At 45.1% G+C, this 13,340-nt stretch overlaps 1 protein-coding gene across 5 annotated transcripts in view; it reads left to right on the top strand.

Moving 5' to 3' along the window:
• Positions 1 to 13,340, top strand: part of ppp2r3a (protein phosphatase 2, regulatory subunit B'', alpha) — a 172,908-nt gene that overhangs the window by 137,831 nt on the left and 21,737 nt on the right. For 4 of the 5 annotated variants that reach the window (XM_061896358.1, XM_061896356.1, XM_061896354.1 and 1 more), the window contains one exon: positions 13,011 to 13,289. In XM_061896358.1, coding sequence (XP_061752342.1) covers positions 13,011 to 13,289 — 279 coding nt within the window. Of the gene's footprint in view, positions 1 to 11,601; positions 12,085 to 13,010; positions 13,290 to 13,340 lie in introns of those variants that run through there. The other variant, XM_061896359.1, reaches the window with a different exon arrangement.

Here is a 13,340-nt window from a genome sequence, read left to right as displayed (position 1 = left end):
AAGTGTTGTGTTACTTTAGTTAATGACATGTTACAGAAGTGTTGTGTTACTTTAGTTAATGACATGTTACAGAAGTGTTGTGTTACTTTAGTTAATGACATGTTACAGAAGTGTTGTGTTACTTTAGTTAATGAAATGTTACAGAAGTGTTGTGTTACTTTAGTTAATGACATGTTACAGAAGTGTTGTGTTACTTGAGTTAATGACATGTTACAGAAGTGTTGTGTTACTTGAGTTAATGACATGTTACAGAAGTGTTGTGTTACTTTAGTTAATGACATGTTACAGAAGTGTTGTATTGCTCATTCAGGGATGTCGTTGTGCTATTTTGCTGTATGGAGGGTGAGTAGAAGAATGTATATATTTGTGGGCGCTCTGACCTGGGAAAGGTGGAGGATTAAATAAGCTTTTCTTCTTCCTACTTCTTTTTGGACATGATGTGATGTGAGGTGATATTGTATTGTCTGTTTTGTATTGTGTTGTGAATATTTATGTTTGAAATAAACTAAGAAAAGAAAGGAAAGTTTGACACTTCTTTTCTTCTTTTATTCTCTTTTTAAAGTTTTTATTTGATTTTGTATTTTAGTTGATTAAAGAATTAAAGACATTTGGGCACTTTCAAATCCATTTGAATAATTGTATTAGGCTTTATGTAATGTTGAATATACTTTCTTCGAAACCAAGTAGCATGTCAAGAGGATAAAGATGAAACAAATAATATTAATATTAATGTGATATTACAATTCAATTTTTACGGAGGTTTGTTATCATTACATTTGATATGAATGCATGATATTAATATGGTTTTATTATGTATTTTGTATGCCATTATACTTTGGTAAGGAGAAATAACAGTATGTTGGCCACTTTAATTGGAAAATATACATTGATTCATAAATGGTATTTACTTGTATTTTGTATCGTGTTGTTATTTATTTATTTATTCTTCATATATTTTCTTTGATTAAGTGTGGAGGCGTTAATTATGTTAGATTATCATCCACGTGGTATATTTAATTTTCTAATGACTGATATTTGCCAGCCTGGAAGTAGTGGAAGGTGTGGTGAGTTCAGGGAGGCTGGGAGAATTGGAGAGAGGTGTTGTCCCCAATCATGTGACCATGACGTCGACTTCATTGTGTGTTGCAATGGCAACCGTGTGTGTTTGCTGCCTCTGGAGAGGAAGCGGAAGCATTTCCTGCGGTCGGCACGGTAACCCTGGGGGGGGGCACCCCGCCCGCTTGGAGGGAAGGCGTGTTGCCATGGCGACGGAATGGACAATCGCTGGGCGGGTCTCTGATTTTGTCATCGAGGTGTTCTATTCCACAACTTCTGTTGCACAACTTGTATTATTTGAACTTCTCCACAGAAATCTGGAATAAGGATAGGGCTGTAGAAGTAAACATTGATTGATTGATTGATTGATTGATTGATTGATTGATTGATTGATTGATTGATTGATTGATTGATTGATTGACGCTGACACGTCAACATTAGCCTGTTAGCTCAATGAAAAGGTGCAGAAAAAGACAATGATTGTGTGCCCATCCATCCATCCATTTTCTACCGCTTATTCCCTTTTGGGGTCGCGGGGTGATTGTGTGCCATGTCGCACAAAACTTTGTCATGTGTCTTAAAAGCTCAGGTTGTCAGCATTTTGGAGATTTTATATCCTAACACCAGAGAGAGATTATTCCATAACTCTCATTCTTTTAACTTGGATTTTATTTGTTCCACAACTTTTGGTTTATTTGTTTTACAAAGTTTTATTCTTTTAACTTTGATTTTATTTGTTACACAACTTTTGTCCCACAACTTTTATTCTTTTAACTTTTATTTTATTTGTTCTACAACTTTTGTCCCACAAGTTTTATTCTTTTAACTTTGATTTTATTTGTTCCACAACTTTTGTCCCACAACTTTTATTCTTTTAACTTTGATTTTATTTGTTCCACAACTTTTGTCCCACAACTTTTATTCTTTTAACTTTGATTTTATTTGTTCCACAACTTTTGTCCCCCAAGTTTTATTTTTTTAACTTTGATTTTATTTGTTCCACAACTTTTGTCCCACAACTTTTATTCTTTTAACTTTTATTGTATTTGTTCCACAACTTTTGTCCCACAACTTTTATTCTTTTAACTTTTATTTTATTTGTTCCACAACTTTTGTTCCACAACTTTTATTCTTTTAACTTTTATTTTATTTGTTCCACAACTTTTGTCCCACAACTTTTATTCTTCTAACTTTTATTTTATTTGTTCCACAACTTTTGTCCCACAAGTTTTATTCTTTTAACTTTTATTTTATTTGTTCCACAAATTTTGTCCCATAAGTTTTATTCTTTAAACCTTTATTTTTATTTGTTCCAACTTTTGGTCAACAACGTTTACACCACAATTTTTTGTTCCTTATTTTTTGTTTCACAACATTTAACTCCACAACTTCATTCTGCATTTTTATTCAACATTTCTTCCATAACTTTTATTCCACAACTACTTTGCCATTTTTTTGTTCAACAACTTTTTTCCAGAACATTTGTTTCATAACTTTCGTTCCACAGCTTTTGTTCCACAACTTTTGTTCAACAATCATCTTTATTCCATACATCTATTCCACAACACTTATTTGTTCCACGGATTTTATTCCACAACTTGTGTTCTTTTCACTTTTATTTTATTTGTTCTAAAACTTTTGGTCAACAACGTTTACACCACAACTTGTTGTTCCTTAACTTTTGCTTCATAACATTTAACTCCACGTTATTCTGCATTTGTATTCAACATTTGTTTCATAACTTTTGTTCCAGAGCTTTTTTTCCATAACTTTTGATCTACAACTTTTGTTCAACAATCATCTTTATTCCATAACATGTTTCCCTCTACATTTGTTTCACAACTTTCGTTCCAGAGCTTTTGTTCCATAACTTTTGTTCCATAACTTTTGTTCAACAATCATCTTTATTCCATACATGTATTCCACAACTTTTATTTGTTCCACAAGTTTTATTCCACAAATTTTGTTCTTTTAACTTTTATTTTAATTGTTCCACAACGTTTGGTCAACAATGTTTTCACCACAACTTGTTGTTCCTTAACTTTTGTTTCACGACATTTAACTCCTCAACTTAATTCTGCAATTTTATTCAACATTTGTTCCATAACTTTTATCCCACAACTTCTGTGCCATATATTTTGTTCAACAACTTTTTTCCACATTTGTTTCATAACTTTCGTTCCACAGCTTTCGTTCCATAACTTTTGTTCAACAACTTTTGTTCAACAATCATCTTTATTCCATACAAGTATTCCACAACTTTTATTTGTTCCACAAGTTTTATTCCACAACTTTTGTTCTTTTAACTTTTATTTTGTTTGTTCCACAACGTTTGGCCAACAACGTTTACACCGCAACGCGGCCTTCCTTAACTTTTGTTACACAACATTTAACTCCACAACTTTATTCTGCATTTTTATTCAACATTTGTTCCATAACTTTTATGTCACAACAACAACAACTTTTGTTAAAAAATTTTTGTCCCATAACATAATTCCACAATTTTATTTCACAACTTTTGTTCCACAACTTCATTCTGCATATTTATTCAAAAACTTTTGTTCAACAACTTTTGTCCCATAACTTAATTCCACAACTCTATTTCACAACGTTTGTTCCACAACGTTATTCTGCATATTTATTCAACAACTTTTGTCCTTACAACGCGTTTATGTCTACCCTAGCTGTGTCCAAGTGTGTGTTGATTTTGTCTTGGTGTGAAAGGTTCCTTCAAAAGGAACAGGAGTCAGGATCAGAAGATGATTATATTCCATATTCTTTGTTCCACCCATGCAGGAGTGCATGATTGTCTTGTTAGAACACCAGCTCCAGTTTGAGAGTAAACTGCAAGGAACGCATCCAAAGCTATCCAAAGTGTGAAGCCGCTTCTAAGATACTAATCCTCAACAGCATGGTGGAAAATAAACTAAGAACTATTATCACTGGAGAAAAAGGAATGGCTGACGTGCTTCACACCAACTCCCTGAACAGGACGACAGAAGAAGCTTACTGCTAAAGCTTTGATGTAAAATAGGTCTGATCCATCCGGATGTCAATAGTATCTAGTACCTAGTTTAGTATTAGTTTACTAATGATACAAATGTGATTTCATCCATATTTTTACTATTACCAATTCTATTTTTCTTCTTTTTGTCCTTGGTATTATTTTGTTGTTGTTTACAAGGTAAGGAATTCAATTATTTGGATCCAGGAAGTCTTTGAGAGCAAACCCCAAATTATTTAAAAGGGAGCCAATTTTGTTTTGGTTTTTGTTTACTTTCAGTGCACTCTATGTTTTATTTTGCCAACAGAATGACGAGTGGCATTCAATACCACAGATGAAATACATCATCTGTGTCAAGTTCAAACACCGACGACATCTATTAGACCCAGACTACAAGCAAAGAATGAAAACACAGACAGGATTCAATCTGGCTCACGGGCGCTTGTACCCTCGTACAATGTCGCTCTGTGGGCGCACAGGTACCCTCGTACAATGTCGCTCTGTGGGCGCACAGGTACCCTCGTACAATGTCACTCTGTGGGCGCGCAGGTACCCTCGTACAATGTCGCTCTGTGGGCGCACAGGTGCACTTGTACCCTCGTACAATGTGGCTCTGTGGGCGCACAGGTACCCTCGTACAATGTCGCTCTGTGGGCGCGCAGGTACCCTCGTACAATGTCACTCTGTGGGCGCACAGGTACCCTCGTACAATGTCGCTCTGTGGGCGCACAGGTACCCTCGTACAATGTCGCTCTGTGGGCGCACAGGTACCCTCGTACAATGTGGCTCTGTGGGCGCGCAGGTACCCTCGTACAATGTCACTCTGTGGGCGCGCAGGTACCCTCGTACAATGTCGCTCTGTGGGCGCACAGGTGCACTTGTACCCTCGTACAATGTGGCTCTGTGGGCGCACAGGTACCCTCGTACAATGTCGCTCTGTGGGCGCGCAGGTACCCTCGTACAATGTCACTCTGTGGGCGCACAGGTACCCTCGTACAATGTCGCTCTGTGGGCGCACAGGTACCCTCGTACAATGTCGCTCTGTGGGCGCACAGGTACCCTCGTACAATGTGGCTCTGAGGGCGCGCAGGTGCACTTGTACCCTCGTACAATGTCGCTCTGTGGGCGCACAGGTACCCTCGTACAATGTCGCTCTGTGGGCGCGCAGGTACCCTCGTACAATGTCGCTCTGTGGGCGCACAGGTACCCTCGTACAATGTGGCTCTGAGGGCGCGCAGGTGCACTTGTACCCTCGTACAATGTCGCTCTGTGGGCGCACAGGTACCCTCGTACAATGTCGCTCTGTGGGCGCGCAGGTACCCTCGTACAATGTCGCTCTGTGGGCGCGCAGGTACCCTCGTACAATGTGGCTCTGTGGGCGCACAGGTGCACTTGTACCCTCGTACAATGTGGCTCTGTGGGCGCACAGGTACCCTCGTACAATGTCACTCTGTGGGCGCGCAGGTGCACTTGTACCCTCGTACAATGTCGCTCTGTGGGCGCGCAGGTACCCTCGTACAATGTGGCTCTGTGGGCGCACAGGTGCACTTGTACCCTCGTACAATGTGGCTCTGTGGGCGCACAGGTACCCTCGTACAATGTCACTCTGTGGGCGCGCAGGTGCACTTGTACCCTCGTACAATGTCGCTCTGTGGGCGCGCAGGTACCCTCGTACAATGTGGCTCTGTGGGCGCGCAGGTACCCTCGTACAATGTCGCTCTGTGGGCACACAGGTGCACTTGTACCCTCGTACAATGTCGCTCTGTGGGCGCGCAGGTACCCTCGTACAATGTCGCTCTGTGGGCGCGCAGGTACCCTCGTACAATGTGGCTCTGTGGGCGCGCAGGTGCACTTGTACCCTCGTACAATGTGGCTCTGTGGGCGCGCAGGTACCCTCGTACAATGTCGCTCTGTGGGCGCGCAGGTGCACTTGTACCCTCGTACAATGTGGCTCTGTGGGCGCGCAGGTGCACTTGTACCCTCGTACAATGTCGCTCTGTGGGTGCGCAGGTGCACTTGTACAATGTGGCTCTGTGGGTGCGCAGGTACCCTCGTACAATGTCGCTCTGTGGGCGCACAGGTACCCTCGTACAATGTCGCTCTGTGGGCGCGCAGGTACCCTCGTACAATGTCGCTCTGTGGGCGCGCAGGTACCCTCGTACAATGTCGCTCTGTGGGCGCGCAGGTACCCTCGTACAATGTCGCTCTGTGGGTGCGCAGGTACCCTCGTACAATGTCGCTCTGTGGGCGCACAGGTACCCTCGTACAATGTCGCTCTGTGGGCGCGCAGGTACCCTCGTACAATGTCGCTCTGTGGGCGCGCAGGTACCCTCGTACAATGTCGCTCTGTGGGCGCACAGGTGCACTTGTACCCTCGTACAATGTCGCTCTGTGGGCGCGCAGGTGCACTTGTACCCTCGTACAATGTCGCTCTGTGGGCGCGCAGGTGCACTTGTACAATGTCGCTCTGTGGGCGCGCAGGTGCACTTGTACCCTCGTACAATGTCGCTCTGTGGGCGCACAGGTGCACTTGTACCCTCGTACAATGTCGCTCTGTGGGCGCGCAGGTGCACTTGTACCCTCGTACAATGTCGCTCTGTGGGCGCGCAGGTGCACTTGTACCCTCGTACAATGTCGCTCTGTGGGCGCGCAGGTGCACTTGTACCCTCGTACAATGTCGCTCTGTGGGCGCGCAGGTGCACTTGTACCCTCGTACAATGTCGCTCTGTGGGCGCGCAGGTGCACTTGTACCCTCGTACAATGTCGCTCTGTGGGCGCGCAGGTACCCTCGTACAATGTGGCTCTGTGGGCGCGCAGGTACCCTCGTACAATGTCGCTCTGTGGGCACACAGGTGCACTTGTACCCTCGTACAATGTCGCTCTGTGGGCGCGCAGGTACCCTCGTACAATGTCGCTCTGTGGGCGCGCAGGTACCCTCGTACAATGTGGCTCTGTGGGCGCGCAGGTGCACTTGTACCCTCGTACAATGTGGCTCTGTGGGCGCGCAGGTACCCTCGTACAATGTCGCTCTGTGGGCGCGCAGGTACCCTCGTACAATGTCGCTCTGTGGGCGCGCAGGTGCACTTGTACCCTCGTACAATGTGGCTCTGTGGGCGCGCAGGTGCACTTGTACCCTCGTACAATGTGGCTCTGTGGGTGCGCAGGTACCCTCGTACAATGTGGCTCTGTGGGCGCGCAGGTGCACTTGTACCCTCGTACAATGTCGCTCTGTGGGTGCGCAGGTACCCTCGTACAATGTCGCTCTGTGGGCGCACAGGTACCCTCGTACAATGTCGCTCTGTGGGCGCGCAGGTACCCTCGTACAATGTCGCTCTGTGGGCGCGCAGGTACCCTCGTACAATGTCGCTCTGTGGGCGCACAGGTGCACTTGTACCCTCGTACAATGTCGCTCTGTGGGCGCGCAGGTGCACTTGTACCCTCGTACAATGTCGCTCTGTGGGCGCGCAGGTGCACTTGTACAATGTCGCTCTGTGGGCGCGCAGGTGCACTTGTACCCTCGTACAATGTCGCTCTGTGGGCGCACAGGTGCACTTGTACCCTCGTACAATGTCGCTCTGTGGGCGCGCAGGTGCACTTGTACCCTCGTACAATGTCGCTCTGTGGGCGCGCAGGTGCACTTGTACCCTCGTACAATGTCGCTCTGTGGGCGCGCAGGTGCACTTGTACCCTCGTACAATGTCGCTCTGTGGGCGCGCAGGTGCACTTGTACCCTCGTACAATGTCGCTCTGTGGGCGCGCAGGTGCACTTGTACCCTCGTACAATGTCGCTCTGTGGGCGCGCAGGTACCCTCGTACAATGTGGCTCTGTGGGCGCGCAGGTACCCTCGTACAATGTCGCTCTGTGGGCACACAGGTGCACTTGTACCCTCGTACAATGTCGCTCTGTGGGCGCGCAGGTACCCTCGTACAATGTCGCTCTGTGGGCGCGCAGGTACCCTCGTACAATGTGGCTCTGTGGGCGCGCAGGTGCACTTGTACCCTCGTACAATGTGGCTCTGTGGGCGCGCAGGTACCCTCGTACAATGTCGCTCTGTGGGCGCGCAGGTGCACTTGTACCCTCGTACAATGTGGCTCTGTGGGCGCGCAGGTGCACTTGTACCCTCGTACAATGTGGCTCTGTGGGTGCGCAGGTACCCTCGTACAATGTCGCTCTGTGGGCGCACAGGTACCCTCGTACAATGTCGCTCTGTGGGCGCGCAGGTACCCTCGTACAATGTCGCTCTGTGGGCGCGCAGGTACCCTCGTACAATGTCGCTCTGTGGGCGCGCAGGTACCCTCGTACAATGTCGCTCTGTGGGCGCACAGGTGCACTTGTACCCTCGTACAATGTCGCTCTGTGGGCGCGCAGGTGCACTTGTACCCTCGTACAATGTCGCTCTGTGGGCGCGCAGGTGCACTTGTACAATGTCGCTCTGTGGGCGCGCAGGTGCACTTGTACCCTCGTACAATGTCGCTCTGTGGGCGCACAGGTGCACTTGTACCCTCGTACAATGTCGCTCTGTGGGCGCGCAGGTGCACTTGTACCCTCGTACAATGTCGCTCTGTGGGCGCGCAGGTGCACTTGTACCCTCGTACAATGTCGCTCTGTGGGCGCGCAGGTGCACTTGTACCCTCGTACAATGTCGCTCTGTGGGCGCGCAGGTGCACTTGTACCCTCGTACAATGTCGCTCTGTGGGCGCGCAGGTGCACTTGTACCCTCGTACAATGTCGCTCTGTGGGCGCGCAGGTGCACTTGTACAATGTCGCTCTGTGGGCGCGCAGGTGCACTTGTACCCTCGTACAATGTCGCTCTGTGGGCGCGCAGGTGCACTTGTACAATGTCGCTCTGTGGGCGCGCAGGTGCACTTGTACAATGTCGCTCTGTGGGCGCGCAGGTACCCTCGTACAATGTCGCTCTGTGGGCGCGCAGGTGCACTTGTACCCTCGTACAATGTCGCTCTGTGGGCGCGCAGGTGCACTTGTACCCTCGTACAATGTCGCTCTGTGGGCGCGCAGGTGCACTTGTACCCTCGTACAATGTCGCTCTGTGGGCGCGCAGGTGCACTTGTACAATGTCGCTCTGTGGGCGCGCAGGTGCACTTGTACCCTCGTACAATGTCGCTCTGTGGAGGGAGTTCCACGCCTCTTCATTTGTTTGGGCATTTCTCTTCATTACATGTTTGTAAGCTGTTTGTAAGGGGAGGGGGTCATAAACCGATGTTGCACTCGGTCATAAACAGTTTAAAGAAAAGGTGCCTGAAGCGGTGTCAGGTTCTGCTCCCTCCCTGCTTGGTAGATCTCGGGTCACGGCAAGGTCTTCCTGTGGCTGTTCAGTAGATCAGGGAAACCGACACCTCCACGTCGCCTCCCATCACACACAGTGTAGTTCTACAAGCGGCCGGACAGCCTGAACTCATGGGAAAACAAGTTGTGTGATAACTCATGTACAATTATTCTGACAATCTGGTTTACAATATTTAGAAAACAAAAATAATAATATGACTCCTTTGTTGCGCCTTATAATCCGGTGCGCCTTTTCTACCAAAATAGACCTGACTAGACCCGCTCATTGGCAGTGCGCCTTATAATAATGTTCCGGAAAATAGCATAACTTTTGTCCCTAACTTTATTCCACAACTTTTGTTCAACAACTTTTGTCCCCTAACTTTATTCCACAACTTTTATTCCACAACTTTTGTTCCAAAACTTAATTCTGCATTTTAATTCAACAAATTTTGTTCAACAACTTTTGTCTTCTAACTTTATTTCACAACTTTTGTTCCACAAATTTGTGCTACATTTTTATTCAACAACTTTTGTCCCCTAACTTTATTTCACAACTTTTGTACCACAACTTTATTCTTCATTTTTATTCAACAACTTTTGTCCCCTAACTTTATTCCACAACTTCTATTTCACAAATTTTGTTTCACAACTTTATTCTGCATTTTTTTCAACAACCTTTGTCCCCTAACTTTATTCCACAAGTTTTGTTCCACAACTTCATTGTCCAATTTTTTTCAAAAACTTTTTTGCTAAAACTTTTGTCCCCTAACTTTATTACACAACTTTTATTTCACAACTTTTGTTACAAAACTTAATTCTGCATTTTAATTTAACAAATTGTATTCAACAATTATTGCCCCCTGACTTTATTCCACAAATTTTGTTCCACAACTTTATTCTGCATTTTTACTCAACAACTTTTGTGCCCTAACTTTATTCCACAATTTTTATTTCACAACTTTTGTTCCACGACTTCATTCTGTTCAAAAAATGTTGTTCAACTTTTGTCTCCTAACTTTATTCCACAACTTTCATTTCACAAATTTAGTTCCACAACTTAATACTGCATTTTTAATTCAACAAATTTAGTTCAACAACTTTTGTCTTTTAACTTTATTCCACAACTTTTGTTCTACAACTTTATGCTACATTTTTATTCAACAACTTTTGTCCCCTAACTTTATTTCACAACATATGTTCCACAACTTCATTCTGCGTTTTTATTCAACAACTTTTGTTCAACAACGTTTTTCCCCTTACTTTATTCCACAACTTTTGTTCCAAAACACAATTCTGCATTTTAATTCAACCAATTTTGTTCAACAACTTTTGTCCCTAACTTTATTCAACAAATTTTGTTCCACAACTTCATTCTGCATTTTATTTAACTTTTGTTCAATGACTTTTGTCCCCTATCTTTATTCCACAACTTTTATTTCACAACTTTTGTTCCAAAACTTAATTCTGCATTTTAATTCACAACAAATTTTGTTCCACAACTTTTGTCCCCTAACTTTATTCCACAACTTTTATTCCACAACTTTTGCTCCACAACTTAATTCTGCTTTTTTTTAATCAAACAAATTTTGTTCAAAAACTTTTGTCTTTTAACTTTATTCTACAATTTTGTTCCACAACTTTATGCTACATTTTTAGTCAACAACTTTTTTTTAACAACTTTTGTCCCCTTATTTTATTTCACATCTTTTGTTCCACAACTTCATTCTGCATTTTTATTCAACAGCTTTTGTTCAACAACTCATGGGAAAACAAGTTGTGTGATAACTTACTGTACATACAATTATTCTGACAATTTAGAAAAAAAACAATAATAAGACTCCTTTAATGCGCCTTACAATCCAGTGCGCCTTTTGTACCAAAATAGACCTGACTCGACCCGCTCATCGACAGTGCGCCTTATAATAATGTCCCGGAAAATACGGTAATATTGCACACTCTATGCAAGTGTTTTCTTCCGTTTACTTCCGTTACTCGCCACCAGACATTTTCACCAATCGTCCAAAGTATCCGCATTTGTTGAATCTGTCTTCCGAACATAAACATTCGCCGTGTTTGAGTTCTCGGAACCTTCTTTGAACATATGGAATATTAATAAGTGCTGATTCATCACTCTGTCCTGAAACGACCTCTTTGGAAGGATTTCCTCAGAGTTGGCCCCGCCCACTCACATGGAAGTAACCTCTTTTTTTATTCGCATGGTGCAGGACACTTGTCCGACCCCCATACTGTGTGTGTGTGTGTGTGTGTGTGTGTGTGTGTGTGTGTGTGTGTGTGTGTGTTGCCGGAGTCCGGCTCATGTTTCAGAGTGCTCAGAGTCCATCTTGCAGCAGCAGGCACCAGAAGGACTACTTCACTTTTTTTTAAAGACTCTTTTTTTTGTCCGATTGTGATTTCTCCTGGACCATGTCGGTCTGGTCTTTGGTCTGGTCTTCGGTCCGGTCCTCAAGCCTCCGCAGGAAGTCCTTTTCCTGGCTGGATTGGTGAAAACGTGACCCCCCCCCCCCGGGGAAGCGTTGTGTTGCTGTAATCGGTGGTTTAGTCCTCCATCTGAGCTACCATGATGATCAAGGAGACGTCGTTACGCCGCGATCCCGACTTGAGAGGAGAGTTGGCCTTCCTGGCCCGCGGTTGTGACTTTGTTCTACCGTCACGCTTCAAAAAAAGACTCAAGTATTTTCAGCAACAACAACAACAACAACAGCAACAGCAACAGCAGGTCAGTTACTTGGACGAGCTGCAAGAATCCAGGACAATATTGTGAAATATTTCACTTTTCTGCATATTTTCTTCCCCGTGTGTGAGAGACATGAAGTGAAATATTGAGAGGCAGATACCAGCGAGGTATTAATAGGAGCTGCAGGAATAGAGCGATAGAATGAATGTGGGGGGGTTGTTGGGGGGGCTACAGCTGTCAGAAACAACACTAAGTGAACTACAACGGTAGACACCCACCATGTACACCACAGGGCATCGAGGAAGATGTGAACAAACGTACCAAACAAATCGAAATTTTGTTCAAGAAGTTTTGTTCCACAACTTTTGTTCCATAACTTTTGTTTAACAATCCCACACACACACACACACACACACACACACACACACACACACACACACACACTTTTCTTCCAAAACTTTTATTCCACTGGTTTTGTTCCATAGGTTTTTTTCCACAACATTTGTTCAATAATTTCCCCCACACTTCTATTCTACAAATTCTATTTGTACAACTTTTGTTTAACAATCCAACACACACACGCACACACACGCACACACAACCACACACACACTAACAAACAAAAACTTTTATTCCACAACTTTTGTTTCGTAACTTTTGTTCCACAGCTTTTGTTCGACAATCATCTTTCTTCCATACATGTAGAATGAAGTTGTGAAGTAAAAGTGGTGGGACAAATGGTGCAAAACCAAAGTTGAGGAGCTAAACCCCCCCGCAGGCCTGCTTGTATCGCACATGATATCGCACATGATATCGCACATGATATCGCAGACTTTACATGCAAGCACTTATCTGCACAGACTTAGTTTTGTTGAGACGGGACCGACATCAGGCATCAAAGTGGGGTCAGGACAGCCCTAATTACTGCCAAACCTCTTTCAAACTCTTCCTCTCCTTTTTTATTTTAGGTTCAGTCCAAACCGGACAAGAGACCCGGGACTCCGCCCCCAGCCCCCGCCCCCCACGTGCCCTGGCACAGCTCGCCAAGCCCCGCGCCAGCGCCGGCGGTGGTCCCCCTCCCGTCTCCCCCTCCCGCAGTCCACATTCCCAGGTTCTACTACCCCCGGGGGCCGCCCGCCGCCAGCCTGACCGCCAACCACGACGCCGCCATTGCCGTCGTGGAGGCCGCCTTCGCCGACTTGGAGGAGGAGAAGGCCGACATTTACGAGATGAGCAAGATCGCCAAGGTCAGCCGTCGGAGGGCGAGGGGTTGCCGCGGAAACGAAAGGCAAAAACAC

The sequence above is a fragment of the Nerophis ophidion genome, linkage group LG03 (assembly GCF_033978795.1).
Source record: "Nerophis ophidion isolate RoL-2023_Sa linkage group LG03, RoL_Noph_v1.0, whole genome shotgun sequence".
NCBI classification, from domain to species: Eukaryota; Metazoa; Chordata; class Actinopteri; order Syngnathiformes; family Syngnathidae; genus Nerophis; species Nerophis ophidion.
The sequence above is the reverse complement of the archived record's forward strand: the minus strand, read 5'-3'. Positions and strand labels throughout refer to the sequence as shown.